Source organism: Orbicella franksi, chromosome 10 (genome assembly GCF_964199315.1).
Source record: "Orbicella franksi chromosome 10, jaOrbFran1.1, whole genome shotgun sequence".
Classification (NCBI taxonomy): domain Eukaryota; kingdom Metazoa; phylum Cnidaria; class Anthozoa; order Scleractinia; family Merulinidae; genus Orbicella; species Orbicella franksi.
Genome location: NC_138154.1, coordinates 12,271,700 through 12,291,205, shown reverse-complemented (window position 1 = coordinate 12,291,205; position 19,506 = coordinate 12,271,700). Strand labels below are relative to the sequence as shown.

General features: G+C 38.5%; 1 protein-coding gene across 1 annotated transcript in view; it reads right to left on the bottom strand.

Annotated features, from left to right (window-relative positions):
- LOC145500476 (uncharacterized) overlaps positions 1–19,460 on the bottom strand; it is a 78,851-nt gene extending 59,391 nt beyond the window's left edge. The window contains exons 1-11 of the mRNA XM_081480005.1: positions 16,311–19,460; positions 15,198–15,245; positions 14,239–14,321; positions 12,396–13,276; positions 11,884–11,978; positions 10,808–11,203; positions 8,418–8,651; positions 4,973–5,099; positions 3,213–3,284; positions 2,443–2,514; positions 222–293 (exon numbers count right to left, since the gene is read on the bottom strand). Of these exons, the coding sequence (XP_081336131.1) occupies positions 222–293; positions 2,443–2,514; positions 3,213–3,284; positions 4,973–5,099; positions 8,418–8,651; positions 10,808–11,203; positions 11,884–11,978; positions 12,396–12,490 (1,163 nt within the window). The 5' untranslated portion in view covers positions 12,491–13,276; positions 14,239–14,321; positions 15,198–15,245; positions 16,311–19,460. The remainder of the gene's footprint in view (positions 1–221; positions 294–2,442; positions 2,515–3,212; positions 3,285–4,972; positions 5,100–8,417; positions 8,652–10,807; positions 11,204–11,883; positions 11,979–12,395; positions 13,277–14,238; positions 14,322–15,197; positions 15,246–16,310) is intronic.
- Between the last annotated feature and the right edge of the window lie 46 nt (positions 19,461–19,506).

Below are 19,506 nucleotides of genomic sequence, written 5' to 3'. Positions count from 1 at the left end.
GCAGGTAATTTGAGGTGGCTTTTGAAAAGCAACGAATGCCGAAGTCGTTCGTTCAAAACGTCTTTCAAAGTCACTATACGAGTTGTTTGCAACGTTTCTATAGGTCAGTGTCAGACACAAATTTAAATGTATATTGCTAATATCCATCCCTGACTGCTATGTTAGCATTTTAAGTTCAATGTGTTATTTAGTATGTACAGAACGTAAATGGGTATACTTACAAGTATTGCAAGCTCGCCAAAGCAGAAAAAATATTTGCTGTCAAATTCTGAATATGATTTCCCTTTAAGTATCTGCAAAACAACAAGGAAGAAAACATCAGCTAGGGAGCAGCAACCATAACAATTATTGTTAAGTTCACTATCGGGGGACCCTTCTTCGGAAACTAACTAGGTATCCAATGTTCTGACGTGCTTGAATCGTCTTTCACAAGATTTCCAGGTTTGCTTTTCAAGGGTATATATCTTATTCTATATATATATGGGACGGTACAAAAAAGCTTGGAAATCATGGAGGCGACGTTGAAAATAGTGATACAAAACTGAAAATTCGAAATCTTTATAATTTCGCAGTCACTCTACAACGTATGAAGGACACTTAATATACAGAACTGACTGTCAGTGCCTTAGAGGTAGAGATTACTTTATTCTGGTGGACCCTTTTTGTGTACTTATGGGATATATTAAAGCTGTTGTTTCGTTAAGTCCGTGTCTTTGACTTGTAGGTAAATCTGGGCTAATAATTCATTTAGGCAATTAACAAAAATGTACCCATTTATTGAAAAAAAATGAAATTATGTTTCTACTATTTTTTAAGCGTCTTATAACATTGATCGTAGCCTGAGTATTAGGCTTTTCATACTTGCGGGGTAAAAGGAGGAAATACACGGCAAAGAAAAGCCTGACACAAGGGTCTTTATTGTAGTCTTCCACCTCCTCATACCGTGACAAGCGTCAGTGTGCGTATAGCTGGTTTTCAGATGACGTCACTAAAATTCGAACTACGAAACTATTGATCTTCCTGAGATTTTACTTCAATGATGTATAAGAGCTGCTGAAAACTAATTTTCGTACAAAATTTCGCTCCAAATGGGTTCTTGGTTTTGTGATACTCTACGCTTGAATTTCTAAGCTTTTGCGGTACGCGGCATTTACATGACGGCCTGGAGAGCTGTCACGATGGTTAAAAAAGTGACTTATTTCGGGGAACTTGGCTATCTGAACAGTTCATGTCTTAGAGAAAGTATTATTTCAATGTTTTAGAGTTCGTCGAGGGATAAATTCACGCGTTTGTAGCAAAACTCAGTGACAGATGTTTCTGTTGGTTTCTAGCCGGCATGTTGGTGCCCATACGGATGGGCACCAGCATGGCGTCTCCTTACAAATCTCTATAAGTTTGGGTAAAAAATTTCTCCGCATATCTCGCGTAAGAAAAATTGCTGTGACCAGAATTTTGGCGAGAGTCTTTGCATATTTACCTTCTTTCATTTCCCAGATTCTGGACTTTGTCCATTGACCGGTTTTGATTTTTATTTTGATCTATTTTGAGCTGCGTGACACGGAAAACCAGCAATTAATCAATCAAAATCGTTTCCGGCTGTCATGTTTAATTGCATGCATCACAGATCACAACGGCGAGAATTTGAGCAAATAATACAGTTTCGTCCATGTTTGAAATGGTTTCCGAGAATATTTGCACAATTTGCCTCGAAAATTTTCACACAGAGTATGGTAAGTGTGTCACCACAGTAACGCTTTTTTTTCCCTGAAACTTCGAACAAAGAGTTTTCAAATGTTTTGTGTGAAAAACCTGTCATTCTTGTGGAATTATTTCTCGAGTTGAGAATTGTTGTCATTCAAGATAGTGAAGACGGCAAAAGGTCTGTTCGCAAAAAATGCGCTAGGAAAATAGTGAATTGCTACAGAATGTTCAAGGAGTTACGAGAGGCATTTGCGGGTGGTAGGGCACTTGACCAGGCGAAGGAAAGCGCTCCACGAACTCCTTCGAGAGCTGGTCCTAGAGGTTCAATTCCTGTTCGAGGCCAGCGATCCCCAACAGGAGTGACTCCAAAGGCGAAGCGGCAAAAAAAAAGGCACTTGTGAAAATGAAGCTGAAGGGGGTCAGCGAAGACCTTCAACAAAGAGAGCTCTGTTTTCTGACCAATACTCTAAGCTCGACGATGAAATATCAAGCCTGATGAATATCGCGACAGAAAAGAATTTACCACAAATCGAAATACTTTCACTTCCGGTAGTGTGACGTTATGTTGCATTGTGTATTACCCAATCAGCGTAACATCCAGATTTTGGATGTTTGACAGAAGCCAATTAATACGTTTGTGTCAGGCCTTTCTCTGCAATTTCCCCCTACCCCTATCCTCTTGCTAAGAAAGGCCAGATACTCAGGTTACATTGATCGAATTTCGATGAGCTACAAACTTACAAGTCTTGCAAACTGAACAAATCTGAAAATACGTCTTCTGGTAGCACTTCTATTTCATTTTCACTGATATTACTAGGGACAGTAAAGAAAATTATTTACAATCAAGTATGGCTATGATAGAATGACGATTATGCTGTTGTTGAACCACTCCTTGGGCTGGTAGTGTGGGAAGGGGGGGGGGGGGTAGTAATCTGCTACCGGTAACTTACAGTTTAAGACTAATAAATTACAAAGTGGTTGTTATGCAACTCTAAACATCAGAGAAAAAGCTCACTCAGATAATGAATGAACATGCAAGTTATAAAAGTTATCTTGTTTTCGAAACAAAGCATTCATCGGATCGCTCTACCCTTGCACGACAAGGAAAATAAAAAGAATAAAGTGAAAAGATAAAAAAAAAATAGTAAACTCAAAAACAGTACATAGAAAAGTAGGGGAAAAAGCAGCTTTCGCTTTAGCCTACTCTTCTCTTGTTCGTTCTAACTTGAGGATCTAATTAAAGCGTTTCTATTGTACAAAAAAAAGAAATTCCCCTGATTTTATTTGTAAGCAATTGACTAAACCTTAGGTAGAAAAAGTAAGTATTGTGTGTCTTCGATAATAGGCAAAAAAATGTAATAAAAATAGCACGTGATGACAAAGGTCACATTTGAACAGGTTTCTCAATAGAGTGTTCTTTTAACCAAGCTCGAGTCGTTCGATTTTCTATTTCACCCAGGATTCCCAGAAAGGAGCCTGTTCTCAGACACTTATTGTTATTAGGTACTTACAGGCTTTTAATCGCCACCATGTGTCGAAAGGCTTCTTTAGGTATATAAGTTATCATGGTCCCATTTATATTGCTAATTCATAAAGACAAACACGATATTAGAAGTGTAATGTGCCACATGACCATCAATAACACCCGTAATAATTTAAGGGTGGACCTTATATTTATAATTAAATAAGGGCTCTCAGTCGGAGTGAAAAAAGGAGCTGAAGTTGCTTACATCCAGGAGATTTACAACACAACTGTTATGAGTTTGACATTTGCAACTTGAAGTAGGCCATATTTTAATTCAAATTTGCTTATTACGTTTTCTTATGCTCTTCCGTTGAATCGCAACTGAGATGTAATCTTCTCTGGCGTGAAACATTGCTCACAGGAATTCGTGAACAATGTTACTGCAGTACAGTTCCTAATACCCGAACGTAACAGATGTGGAGCGATAGAAACCACAAGCCAATTGCCACAAGCTTCTCTATTGTTACCGCTGCTAGGAATAGAGTGTTTCTTTTTCGTGATAAATGGTGAAAGAATACGGAAAAGCGCTTGAAAGGCCTCAATGCTCGTTCGGAAGTGCTCTATATAAAAGTTACGCATAGTAGGATTTCTGGTGATTTCCTGAATTAAATGAAACCACTGATTCGAGGACGATTCATTTGACGGCGATGGAGAACATTTTGACGTCTACGCAAAAAGTCAACATCTTGTTTGAAAGATCTCACCCTTGGAAATTTGAGAAGGAAGAAGAACTGCCTTAACGGTAAGTGTAGGTAAACGAAACAAAAGAAGAGAAAAAAAATCGAGAAAATAAGAACGTGCAATGGTCCTCGAAGTCTGCCAGTTTGTTGATTTCATAACCCATTTCAGCGCGGCCGCTCATAAAATATAACCCCGTTATTTCATCATAACCAACCTCTAACCAAATTAAGCTATTTGGACATTTTAACCAGGTTAGTGCGGCCGCAGCCAATCTATTTAATCTTGGAGAGAAATCTAATATGTCTTCTATCTGTCTTCTAATAGGTCGAAAGAAAATTTCAAGAAAGCTATATTTAAGGACGCTCGCGCTAATTGTTTCTACGCATCCTTACTGCGCACGCAAATTCTCACGCCAAGTCATGCTTCGAGCGCACGCTAAGCAGGGCAGATGGCCATTGCTATAGCTTTGCCTGGATTTAACGATCTTGGACGTTGGGTTACTCCTATTTTTCTTTTGATGGATTATTTTCTACAGTTAGTGAAAAAATTAAGAAAATCTACCGATTAGCAGTTTGAATTTTTTGCAAAATGCACCATCGAATTCCGTTCTTTTTAGCCCTTCGTTTACTTGTGCGGCGGTTTTAAATGCCTCTTGAATGGTGAAGTATTGTGAAAACGTTGGCAGCATTTGGAATTATGTACGCAGCGGGCCCACTTCTATAAAATATGATTAAGATTGCTTGGTTCCGTTTACTCACCTTCAACATTTTCAACTATAGACCCCTGCAGACCATGCTGAATTACGTGCGTCAATTGTTCAAAATCAGGGTAGTTTTCCACACGTCTTATCTCTGAAGTGAAGTCCGTGACCCCCAATCTTTTTTTTTGGGGGGGGGGGGGCTGGGAGGGGCATTTTTGACACAAGTGACTCATTATCTGACTGCAGTAAAAATTTAAAAAAAGTCTATCGACTGGTAAATTTCGCATGAACGTCCTTAAGTCAAGTTGGTCAACAACATCATGGCCGATATACAGAGCGATAATCTACTAAGAGAGTACACTTACAGGTTTGTTGTCGTCGTTGGAAGACACTTAAAGATGTCAATTGATGAATTTGACGTCCTGCACTCAACTTTGTTATCAACTTGGCCGTTCTCTTTCTTACCATGGCTTACACACAGATTTCTGCAATCTGGATGTAAATGAAGGAATCAAAAGCGTGTCCATGCCAAAACAAAAATGTTAGGTTTGGTGAATGAATGATTATGACAATATGGAAGGTCAAAATATTTTAGTCCCTCTAAGTTAGGGCTGGGAGCCCCTAAAAAATGACATTTGGACAGTTATTTATGCATATTTAATTAGCTGTCTGGTTTATTATTTCTGCAACAAAAACGCCATGTGAAAGTGTAGTCCACTCCTTGTTTCTGCTTATAAAATTCATTCTCGTATGTAAAATAGGTACTTAGAAGACACTTCTCAAGTAAGGTGGATAATTGTGGTACATCCAGGGGACACCTCTCCGATAGACTTCGGTCATCTTCCAGCTTAGCTCTGACAACTGGCATAGCATCTCGTAAACAACGCCGAAATATCGTATGACTCGAATTTCCTTCCAGGAGGAACTTCAAGTCCCGCGTTGTTTTGACAAAATCTTCACTGTTGATAATGTGACCTTTGAGACCAACAAGAAGTCTTTATATCTTGTCAAAGAACATGGCAGTATTGTACATCACGCTACCAATGCTCGAGGCTATTGGTCGTAGCGGAGAGTCTTTCTTGGGGATCTTGGGATGATCGTAGAATTTAGGAATGTTTAACGCTGTGTGGTACAGCTGCATGTATAGAGAGTCTACAAAGAGCCTCAATGAGGTCCTCAATTTCACCCATATATGTAGTATATAGTCGCCAATCGTTATATGGAACAGACAGAGCTGAGCGTTGGATACCGCCCGCACCCCTCTAGCTACGTGGTTAATCATTTTTATAAAAACATTGAGACTGAAATTGGCGAATGCTGACCCCGGCGCGGGGGGGAGAAGGGAGGGGGTACTCCCAGAAAAATTGGGTAGGGGTGTGCGGCCCGCTTTCCAAAACCCTGACCCTATTTATGACCAAAATCTGTGATATTCCCTACCCTATTTATGAACTGACCAAAAATTCGAAACCCTATTTATGACCTGACCCTTAGATCAAAACCCTGTTTCAGACCTGCTTTATAATTAGTTCCCTAGTTCAGACCAATATTAAATTACCCTAAACATAATTTGTGAAGGGCTTTTGTTGATTTTCTTTTCGATAATGATGAAAAAGTGGCTTTTTCTTAAAAACATACCCATATCAGGGCTAGAGTGCAAAAACCATACCCTATTTATGACCAAAATGGACAAAATCAGCTAAAATCAATACCCTATTTATGACCAAAACAGCTGAAAAACCATACCCTTTGGGGTCGCACATACCTATTTGACCCATATAAGGGAGTATTCTCCCCCTCCCCCCCCCCCCCCTCTGGGAATGCTGAGAATATACCCACGGCTGAGATTTAGTCAAGAGCATTTTCGTTTTGGGTGTTGATGGAAATATAATGCAATAAAATAACGTTTTCAGATGAATTTTCTTTTGCCACTGGTCAAACAAAACTAGCTAACGAACAAAAAAACTAGTAGTAGATACAAGATTCTATCAAGCTGGTGACACCTGTGAAACTGAAATGCATTCCGTATATACTCCGAATTTGTAATCTAAGAATATTTGTAGCCTAAAGTCGGTAGAAAAATAAGGATATCCGAACTGGGTATAAAAAATGTACATTCTTATTTATTACTAAAAAAAGAAATTTGTATCGATGTATTGACGACTTGGGAAAAAAGGAAAATCATGAATACCCATTGAACTCTTTTCCTATCACCTCAATGTCACTGATCCACACATTCAGTTCCGCTTCGGAGGGAGAAAAGAACTAAACATGTGAACATGTGAACCAAGATGAATAGACGATTGTCTATTTACCGGAAAACGACTCATTCTGATCAGCACCTGAATTTCCATTTTAACCTTCGTCTGCAACACAACAGAGCTGTGGATAACACAAACTCTGCCACTTCGAGTTCCGACCTTTCTTTCTGAAGCGGGCGAGCGAAGGATAGCGCCTGGGATAAGCAAAGCATGGGGAGAAGTGGAGAGAGAGTGAGCGAGATGGGGGAGGGGGTCACCCCCTCCCCCCGGCTTCTTATTTTTCGTATTTGCTCGCAGCTTTGTTCCCTTCTCGTGCTTTTTTGGAAACGCCTGCTACGCGTACGCAAGCTAACATTCATCCAGATAGGATGCTAACAACACTGAACAATGGATCACTAACACGAAAGATTCCAAAGATTATCTTAAGAAGATAATATATTGTAGAGTGTCGTACATAAAGGGATCTTCGGAACACCTACAAAGAGCATTTAAATCACACTAGATCCCACTCGTCCATAAGCCTTTCAGTTCTCGGATTTAAGCCTCTCAATTTTCTCTCCGTAACACCTACCCCTCCCCCCCCCCCCCCCAATACCACTACCACCACCACCAAGGCCCAAACAAAAATGATTAAAACCGTTCTTAACATTCTCGTTTTTATTGTGGCTGATCGTGTTCCAGATGAACCAAAAAAGAACCAAGTCTTTGACTTAAAAACAGCGGCTCAACATTATATCTTCAAAGATGGCCCAACGCGTTGTTGTGGGTTTTGAAACGAATCTGTATGTTTATAGCAGCAGTGATGGCTCTCCGTGGATGTTGAACGTCATCTGAGTAGCTTTCGCGCTTGTCTATATCTCTGAAGATAAAGGCAGGACATCAGCGGATATTCTTTTGTTTAAAACGCACGTCGAAGCGGCAGTACAGATGACAAAAAATCTGAAATTTTGAGGGGGCACCAAAATCCAAGAATGAAATAGCACGAAATCGTGTCAAAGTGATATAAATGCTGTGGTTTTTTGCTATTTCCACTTCATTTTCCGCATTTTCGTATTAGGCCACCATCATGGATTTGGTAACTGTGGAGGGTTGGGGCAAAGGAAAATATACCCATGAAGTAGGCGTGAGGTGAACAAATGGGCGAGAGGGGAGGGGAAGGAAAAATTCCTTATTCCAACTGCCCCACACACCTCTCTACCCACCCTGCGCACTCTGTCCCAACTCTCTACTAATCAAGCATCTAATTACAATGTGAAATAGCGGCATCGAAAACCTGGTCTATCGAACGGTCAGTTCCATAATAACGCCTGCACTGCAGGCTAATTTTGACCTGTCATTTTCACAATAATCATTTACTCAGCAAGCCCAACAGTTTTGTCAAGTTTGCGAGAATTGATTTGAGCTGTATCATCCCAGCCCCTGTGGGGTTCTCTATGGGCAAACTCTTAGTCATTCTCATCCTTTTTATTTTACGAAGGGAAAAAAAAAAGATTTAAAGGCTGACCAAAACCAAAGAATTTCATTGTAACTCCTACAGGAAAATATACCTTACCTACAATAGTAACCGGTAAGTCTTTGGTGTCGTTACCAACTTCATTATTGGCCACACATGAGTAGTTTCCAGTTTCATTTAAGCGAGTCATTACCAAACCAGTTCCTTTAGCCAATGACGTGGAGTTCTTAAAGATGGATATGTTGATTGGTGGGTAACCTTCGGCAGAACACCAAACAAAGTGACGTGGTGCTGCCCGCACAACTGGGTGTGTGATCAATATTTTCGGTTTATCTGCATAAGCAACAGTATTGTATAAACAACAACAACAACAAACACAATAGGCCCTTGGTAGCTTGGAGCACGTGACAGAAATTTTGATTTAAAAAAATAGATTATGGACTATAACTTAAAGAATGCCATAAATGAAAAGAGCATATCGAAATCATAATAAACTTTGGGTTTGAATTTTGGGTAGGCAATAGCGCCGCGTAACTTTCTTTTTACGGTTATTTCAATCGTCTGTAGCTCTGAGGGAAATTGAGAAAAGTTCGAGTTATCGGGAGTTCGAGTTATCGTAAGTTGAGAACAAATGACCAGAAATAAGGAAAAAACAGTGTTTAATGTTTTTCTATTCATGCAGCATACATTTTAATCAAAATTTAATTACAGAATAGGGAAGTCAAATGAAAATAAAACAATTCGCCTCTAAATTACTGTATAAAACGGAACGTAACGTAATGTTAAAAATAAATCGAAGGAAATCAGCAGGGAGAAGCCCAGGAAATGTGAACTGTACAGGTTTTTTAAAGAGAACAATGTCGGGCTACTAGTACAAAGCTACTGGTACTGGTGCTCTTTACTGGTACAAAGCTACTGGTACTGGTACTGGCTACTGATGCAAAGTTCATGCTCATGGTCCGAGTTATCGAGGGTGAAATTATATAGAAAATGACTTGAAGGGAAACGAAAATTGCCTCGACTTAGCGGAAGGCTCGAGTTATAGAGGGTTCTTGTTACCCAGGGTAAGTTACAGTAAATGTATGACGGAAATCCAGGGGAAACCGATTTTGGTTCGAGTTAGCGCGAGGTTCTAGTTAGCGAGGGTTCGAGTTATCGGGAGTCGACTGTATTAAAAAGGTTTGAAAGAACCGACGTCTAGCTAATTTCCGAGCACGAGATTCAAAACCATCGTTAATGACTAGTTGATGACAAAATCAACCCTTATCGGGGTGGGCAAAGGATATAGGAACTCGGCACCAATGGCAGATTTACCGAGGCCCCTGGCAATAAAGAGTATGTTTATACGACAATTTGAATATTCGGAAGATGTAGAGAATTTCAATTGAAAATGTTTCGGGAGTGCAAAGTCTTGCTCTTCAACGACTCAGTTTCCATGAAATCTCGTTATTTAAATTAAACACACGAACCGTCATAAAATTTCATTCTCCTCATTATTTATTAACTCTTTCCGGTGACCTGTGTGTGGTCAGAACAATTGAGCACACTGATGGCGTCAGCGTTTTATCAGCCGACTTGATTGACTCGCACACGTGATTTGGATACAGAATCCAAAGCACGCCAATCTTCGTTTGAAAACGAACCGAGGATGGTGAAGATTCCAGATCAAAGAATAATTTAAAACCGGTTAACAAAGTTGCGAAAAGCTGTGGACCTCTTAGGAAAATTAGTATTTTTTTATTGTTTAGTTTCCAGTTTAAGCAGCAAGAACTGTCATAAGAACGAGTAACAAGACGATAACCCCGCCGAGCGGAGATCTTTGATACTGGGCTTACATTTTTAATCAAAACATTCCGCTGCACTTCCCGATACTTTTTGATCGAGACCACGAAGCTCTCTTTATGGCCACACTAAGAGGTACTGTTTGGATTGTAATCCCTCAAAAAGCCGAAACCGTGTAGCTAACAAGGTTGAAAAAGTCTTAAACATCTCATAGGATTAAAAATTTCCAATAAAAAGTGACCATCTTAATCTGGTAGTTTTCTGACATTTTCTGATTTTCTCCAACTTCACTGGCTCATTTCAGAGAAACAAGGTTGACTTGTGATCGCACTGTAAATAAACAAACCTTGATACAGCTTAAAAAAATAATTTACCGAAGTGTTTGATTTCAATTGTTTTCTATTACCTATATTTCTTTTACGAAGTCGTTGATCCAAGCTAGCAAACTTTCAATAAACCCCGTACGTATAGATAAGGAACTTTTAATGTCCACACTTATACGTTTTACGTCTGTGACTGCGCATACAGACTGAGTGATAACAGTTCTAACTGTAATGGCTCCCTGAATAATAACGTTTGTCATCAATTTTATATTCACAAGACTTGATTCCTGCGGAACAAACTAAGAAAGAAAACAGAACGAGCAACATTTCTCATATTGATTTTAAATTGTTCCGGTGAGTTGTACAGGTATGTAGCAAGCTTACCTTTAGTTGTGTTAAATGTGTAAACACCCTTTAAGTTGCTAAGGAACCTCCTCCACGATAATTCCGCAAATCGTAGCTTCACCAACATAAACCGGCCACTTGACTGTATGGTGAAAGGTCGCCTTGCTCCGGTAAAAACCCCTAATGAGGTGTCAGTTGTGTTTCGTCCATCATAGATTTGCATGTATGAATGTATCCAATACTCAAACCCTCCATACCATCTTAAAATAAAATCAGATAACTGAAATGTCACAAATTGTAACCTGACGTTGTGGTTCAATGGTGCCGTGATGACCCAGATGGAATTTTCACAGTCCTCAGATGATTCGAACTCGGAACTGATGGACTCGCCAGAAGATCCATTAACGACAAAGTTGCATGTTTTTGAAAACACATCTATACAGGAAGATGCCTCAATATTAGATTATTGCACAAATACAACCATTTAAGCACGGTATTTTACTATCGCAATGGGAACTTATGGAACGAGTCGATCACAATTTTATCTTAATTTCTTGAGAGTCATTTTTGACAATGGGAAGCGTGCGCAGGATTCAGTACTCATCATGAACAGTTTAATGTAAATCAGATATAGGTCTTTTAAAACAGACTAGCTGTAATTCATGGTTACCTTATATCTGAAAATTTTCTGTCGATTTATAATACGGTGGAATTCCGATTTCTGGAACCCCCCATTTTTTTTCCGACTCTCCCGATAACTCGAACCAAAAGTCGTTTCCTCTCATCAGTCGAACACTATAATTATAACTATAACTATACAACTATCCAATACTTCGAACCAATTTTTGTTTCCCCTGGAGGTTCAAAAAATCGGGATTCCACTGTATTTTAATTGTTCTATATCTTTCGCACCCGTGCATTTATGCAAAAATAAATCAAAAATTTTGGTCAGGATGCCATTAGCCTTGCAGCAGGACTTCAATGTGCGCCAATTTGTTTGCACGGATAATTTCTAAGGGTTTCTATAGTCCACTATCTCGAGGTTTTACCCATACAACTGCAACATTAGTCAACTTTACTCATTAGTTTGATTGTACTGTCCACAAATGACTTACCTTGCGGTTTGCACAATAATATTGCAAACAAGACTGGTGCTGTATAAAGCCAGCGTTGCATCTTTAACTCTGTGGAACAACTCCAATGATATGAACTGAAATGATATGAATGCTCAGTATCAAGTATGGTAGATAAATCTGTGAGCGGCAAAGCTGCGTAGCACGGATTTAAACCTGTATATGAAAACACCTTCCACCTCGAGCAATGCTTTAATCCAGGGTCAACTGCAAGTCACAGTTTTTGTCAATATAGTCATATTATTTTAAGTTTTCCACCCTTCCAAGTTTTATGCAAAACGATTTCGTTGGACCGTTGACTTGATCGCTTTCCATAGAGGATTCTCTGGATTCATACCTTTTGTTTATGCGCAGTTACAGAGCAGTTATGTTCTTGGAACATTGGACTGATAAAACATCGCTCATAAACGAGAAAAGAGCGGCAGTCCTCTAACTAGAAAGGTAAAAACGTTAACAGCAGAAAAGAAAAACCTTCACGGAAACATTACACTAACCTATATAATAAGAATCCTCCCCAGTGAAATTTCTCTCCAAGGCACCGGCAACTTACTGAAAAGAGAAAGACGAGTTTAATAGTTTGAGCAAACATGTGTAAAACAGCTTTGTACGTCTATAAACAGATAATCGGAAGCAAATCTGTAGTTATTCATCGCGCAAGTTCTTTATACAATATTTTTTCTTTCCATTCCGAATAAATTTTTTTTGGGAAATTTCTTGAAAATCAACTTGATTGCATTCGAATCGTCAATAGCCTTTAAACGCAACGAAATCCTCACTGTAAAATTCCGTGGTTAACTTTGAAGAGTTTATTCACTTTTCAACGGTATTTTTGTTTCTTTGAGTCGACGAAGGTCCAGTCGAAAATGGTCTCGTTGTGATTCCAGATAAATTTAGAATGTTGAGAACATAAGAGTGTTGTCTCAACAAACTAACGTAATCGCTTGTAAGAACTAAATAGCGCTTTACTTGGTATCGAACATCGAAATTGACTTCGCATTTACCAAACGGTTACTAAAAAAAAACAAATTATAAAAGTACAACGCTTGTCAGATTGAAATACGTGTTTCCACAGATAAACTTCTGTCATCGTCAGTTACAGCAGAATGAATGTGAATATCTGAATACTGACTTCTCATTTAATTCTGAAGCTTTCTGAAAGGGAGATTATCACAACATTGGAAGTAAAAACTCAGCGGGAAACAATGTTCTTTTGACATCTTCAGTGAAAACAGTTACCAGATCACTTAAAAGAAAACAAAACTAAACTAAACGGAACAAAACAACAACATAAAAAAGAGTTTAAATTTTGTTTTCGGCTTACCTCAACTGCAAACAAGATGCTAGGTTACTTTTCTTGTGAAATTCATTGTTTGAACTAAAATATGTTTGAGAAAAGCATATGTACAACTGAAACATATAAAATGAAAAAGGTAGAAGCGAATACGCATTTATTGACGCGGAAGTGTATTTTGTATGATTCTCCATTCAGTACAAATTACTTTGTCGACATATCTTGTAGTGCATTCCTCAACAGCTCTAGACAGGTGCAGAATCTATACAATAACGCGATTAGTAATAGTAATTGGACTGAGTGAAGTACAATTCAGGGAGTAATCGCGCGAGTAATTTCAAAATTGGACGAACGCAAAGCGCGAGGCCGATTTGAAATTACGAGCACGATTACTCCCTGAATTGTTCAACACGAGGTCCAATTACTAATTAATCGTATCTATAACAAATTTCAGAATCAAAAATGTCTTTTGAGAACTTCTTTTGAGCGAAAACGTCTGTAACGCTTTTCATGAGTTTTGAAAGCTGTACGAAACAGTGCGAAGGAAGCCATTAAAGAGCGCGTAATTGACGTGCGAATCACGTGGGTATCCAATATTACAGGTATCCAATTACGAAAAGTTCAAATTGGATACCTGTAATTGGACACCCCCGTGATCGCGCGGCGATTACGTGACAAATAGGCGCTCGGAGAACCAATCACGATCGAGAATTTTGTTATAGATATGATTAACTAAGAAATACTTTCAAATATAAGAAAAATTTCCGTTTCTCGCAGTGTAAAGAGAACGTTTAGAACATATTACCATTATTGTATGTAAGCGCCTAAGTAATTGACTATAATTTTAATGTAAGGTCGAAAAAAACTTTCCACAAGGTTTTGAAAATTCCTAGGATTGTGAGACTCCTTAAACGAGCAATTTTTTAATAGTAATGAATATAAAAACATAGTAGATCTCGACAGCAAAACAATGTTCTTTAAACCAAAAGGATGATATCTACAGTAGACATTCTCAAGAAAAAATGTTGACAAAGACTTCAACTCACCTTGATATCAAACTTTACATCCTGGTGAGTGGTCTCTGAGTAAACTAACCCAGTCACACTTCGAAGAAAAGTACAATGTTGGTCTAATGCACAAATAACAAATGTTCAGTGTAAACAAGATGCAAACAAGATGTCACGCGCGCAAGGCGGATTTCGGTGAGTACTGCTCCACCGATAGATTAGTTTCACCAACAACGCAACTAGTTCGGAACTTTATATTTCCCCAAGACTTCCTTCAGCTGCTTTACAATGTCATTTCATTCTTACGAGGGTAGACAGAGTTTATCCGAAACACGCGATGAGGACAAAAGTTATCGCGTGAAGCGTGAAAAGCGACTAAAAGACATACGTGATGAGTGAATTATTTTTACGAAAAAAGCACCGTAAACACAACCTAAGAACTACATCTAGAAAACGTAAAATCTGTACTTGAAACGGGATCACAGCCTCGCGTTTCCTACCTACCCTTTCTTAATAAATGAATAATTTATGTTTCTTGATTATCAACGAGAAAAAGCGAGTTATCAGCTTATTTTACTCCTGTTTCATGTTCGGACATCGCACATTTTAAAACAACCTCAAATTGAAGTCTTCGAAAAGCGAGAAACTAATTATTATTCTGCGACAAATAAAATTGAGCTCGTACTCGGAAAGCTAAAAGTCTGCTGCCTCGAAGACTTAGTTTTGGATCAAAAAAGTGCTGACAGCCTAATATTATGTCAAGTTAATTCGCTGCACGAGCTAAAACCCTGAAAAGTGTTAATCGAGTTTAAAACTGTCAGCTAAATTCACTCAGGATTGTGAATAACACTTCCCTTGGCTTTCAAATGTTTAACTGACTTTGATTGTTGATTTCGAACAGCTATCCGATTATAGCCATGGATGTGTTTTCCCCAGCGTACAGGATATACGCACAGTAAAAGTTACCTGATAAAAAGTTTAGAGAGTCTTCAACTTACCTTGTTAACAGGAAACTTTAGGTTTAAAGGCAAGGGAAAATAGTCACACTGTAAAGAGATAAGGTTGGTTTAATTCAAGAAATATAAAAAATTTCACTTCAAGTAATATGATGTTAAATAATTGTAAATTAAATACTGTCGCTCTTTTGTTTCGCTCCGTTAAGGATACTGCAATTACCCTGCTGTAAATAAAACTACAAATTGCACACTTGGGGTCGACACGCAAGTAACTCGGCCATTTTTGTATTAAGTTCAATACCACTTACTTCAGCTAACCTGAGAATATTGAAATACAGAAGCGTTCGAATCTTTCCATGAAACATCTTTTGATGCTAATTAAGAGTTCCGCTTTAGAGTTCGACCTAGGAAAACGAAGTGCTCAGAACCCTTACGACGATTAAGTGATCAAAAGCTAACGGGAATACGTTTTACACTCGGTTTCACAATAGTGTCTTGATCTCAACGCCGAGCTAAATGTTTCATTAAAACCATAGTATGCATATACGCAGGTTGACAACGCTTCAGTTAATTCTATTCAAGTAGACTAAACTTTAGGGCTTCAAAGATCTCTATGAACGAATTCGAGAGCGGTAAAGTTCTAACTTTGCAGCTTTTTCCCAATTTTTGTAAAGAACTACGTAAAATAATTACTCTTAACAACAGAACACACGACATTCGACATTTTAATTTAGCTTTAATTTAGTTAAGAGAGACATAAGCTCCAAAGTTTCTTTAAAACACTAAATATAACTGTGACGCAAAAGACAAGGGTCCGAATACGACAATATAACCTGTGCCGCTTTTAAATCGCAAGAATGTTTTTATTCATACATAACCACTGTCTGCCTAGTACTGGAAAACTTCATCTCTTCAGGTAAGATGAAAAGTTGAGACGAAATTAACTCAGGGCTGACAGAAAAACTCGCTTTAAATTTCAAATGTTAAACTGAGTTTGAATTTGAATACCATCCTGTCAAACAACAACAATCCCGACAATGGGAAAAAACGAAGGGCTGACTGACCGGCAAAAACATGTTCTTAATTTGTAACGAGGCAATAAATCGACAGCAGTAAGTAGGATCATTCAAGAAGTTTAAAAGTCACTCAACCTACCTCGTCAATAGAAGACTTAGCTCCAAGTGAGTGGTCTCACTGATAATGAAGAACAGTCATTCTGTAGATATCAATTTCATGTTGCTTTTAGAAGAGGAGTTTAATGTAAATAATATGTCAAAATGCTCTGGTGTTCAATACTAATTAGTTGAAAATTTTTCGGTTTCGATTTCCATCTGTCTGAGATCAAAAAACTAAACATCACGCTTCTAATCCAACTTTCCACGAAGAAACAAACAATACATTTCTAACCGAACTAATAATTTATAATATGCAATTAAGTGCAATATTCACGATCGGCTCGAAAATTTGCTTAACTGTTCAAGAATAAATCTATTTTTCAATATAAATGAGGTCCGCTCAGATACTGTCAGTAGTCCAGGTGAAACTGCTTTCCGTCTTTTTCCTTGTTAATTTTATCCACGGCTCCACAAGCTCCATGCTTTAAAAATTTATCGTGTATTAACAAAGGTCATTAGATTATCTTTATTAATATGGTTAAAATTTTATGATATCTCAAAATATCAATCGGTTTTACGTTTTAGGACTTAACTAGTCACCATGTATCTTTGGCCTAATATTTGCAGCTTTCTGACATTTCCCCTAAAAGACCCGTTCATCTTGACAGTCTTTAAACAACCTTTTAATTAACTTGTCAAGCTATTGATTACTTGACAAATAAGGCAAGCAATTTGGAAAACGCTAATTTCGTTGGGACTTCCTTTCAGCTGCTTTTAATAAAGTGAATACTTAGCTTTTAAATTCTCATTAAGGTGTTTGTGCGCAACTTATAATTTCTGTAGTCTAAATCATTAACATGGGCAGTTGTCTTTATAATTATCGTGTCTGGTTTTAACTTCCGTTTGACAACGAAGATATTTCTTTACGACATAATGACGAAAAAGCCAATTCGAGGTTAATATATATATATATATATATATAGTTTTGACTACCACGTCTTTGAATATGAAACTGAATATTACTTGGCATGATGGGCGAGTTTTCCGCATATCATTTTAAGCTTAACATTCCCTCCAGTTGATTTAATTCGCTTTTCTAATCAGAAATTCGTTTTCTACTGATTGCTTTCATACTACAAGAAGGTCTGCAAAGTGGGCCATCACTGAGAATTGTTCATGGCGGGGAATATTCTTTGAAGAAGAGAGGCTCGGTCGGTCATAATATCTGGAATATTCAAATCAGGAACTAAAAAAATGCGTGTTTAAAATGTTAATACCGAGTTTTTCATCTCAGCGTGGACACATGACGTAAAACATGTTCTAATTGGTGAAATCATGACATATTTGCCTCCAAATATTTGAGGTTTGAAGGGCGTTCGTGCATGCTGAGTTCTGCTAAAATGGCGGGAAAAAAAATGAATATCCAGGACTTCTTCGAGAAAATGACCCGTTACTTTGTACAATCGATTTCAACAACTTCGAATAAGTGAACGACAGTTTGCTCGGTGTTCTGATGTGGTTTCCCGAAAGCGAGTCGATGTTGTCTGTCTCGTGATGTTGCTTAGCAACCTTTTGTGCAGTTGAACATTGAAGACGAAACCTGCGACTTATTGTACTAACTGGAAGCATGCGACACCTCGTTTCTCAAATCCTAAGACAGAAGAACTCCTGGTTTGAAGTAAGCACGATTTCTAGCCGTTTTGTGAGCCCGCGTCTCTTTCCCCACACCACCGCTGGATCACTGGTCTAGCCATTGTATTTTTGGACCAATCACGGCCAAGCCTGCTAGAATCGGGCAGGCTTGGCTGTGATAGGTCAATTCTGTCACTCGTTTCCCAACATGGCGGAAAACAGTGCTGATGAGTTTTCTTTTGCTGTAAAGTGTGTTTTAGGGCGCTTTTCGTATCGGCAAATTAAGGGAAAAGATGTCTTAGTTTTACAGCCAACGGCCTCAGGAAAATCCGTAGTTTTTCAGTCTTTCCCGCTCGTCTTCGATGCTGCGTTGATGAGATTCAGAAACCAGTCCGATTTACTATTTGTGCTGGTTGTGCATTGGTTATATTATCTCTCTGCTCAACTCGCTTATGCAGGACCAAGCCAGGTTTCTTACTTCAATCTGTGTAAAAGTAATTAATATCTGGGACGAGCAAAAGAGGGCGGATTATTTTAGGTCGTGCTAGGGTCCCCGATATGGTGATCCATATAAATTTGATATATGTAACTTATAGGGAAAGGCTGCGGCTGAGGGCCATTGATGACGCCCACTTTATCCGACACTGGTAAGAATTAGAATGATTTGTCTCAAATATTTGTCGTAGTTGATTCCAAATTTATCTTTAGAAAACACTGGATATGAAATAAGGGTTTAATAGCACGGGCCAGTTCTGACCGCCTGTTACAAACACATCTGGCCTGTGCACTCCAGTAATTCTCTATAGACTTTTTTAGCTTGGGTGGTTTGTTTTCCCATTACACGTACATCACGTGATATTTGCTAGAGAATTGTCTTTTATCAACCTAAAAAAATATCTATTCATATACACGCGACTATTTGAAAATTTGAAAGCGAGAATTCTCAAGAGTATCAACACATGGTCTAAAATAGTGCAACAGGCGGCCTATGCTAAAAAGGTCTATTCCAAATGTCATGTTGAAGCATCGTCACATGGACATTTAGCACATAATAGCACGGTCTTACTTCTACATATTTTGCCTTCACTACACAACCGAACACACTGAAAGGTTGAGGCATGGGCGCGTTGGTCAGCCAGGCCCAAGATATGTTTTATTTGCCACAATAAGCTTACAACAAAGTGGATAAGAGATACATCAAGTAACGTCCTGCATGCGCCAAAGCCGGACACGCAAACCCCAAAAACCTCTTGTTAGGAAAAATAGGGACCGTGTACCCCCGACCAAATGCAGTGGCGCCACCTTCGGGGTTTTAAGGTTGACCTATAACTGACAACAGAATGAAAAAACAAATCATGTGACGCTAGTTATACAATAAAAATAAACCTTATGGGAAAGTGCTAGTGGCAAGGCTGACCGTAGAATGTCACAAGTTTCTCAACCGTCTCTTTTTACGTACGTACTACCCACGAGCCTTCGCGTACTACTCTCCCACCCAGTTCTCTGTTCCGTGTCGGCAAAATATTAATTTATGTCAATACCGATTATCACAAATTACATTTTGATGTAGATGTAGGGGATTTTGAAGAAAACTTTGCAATTTT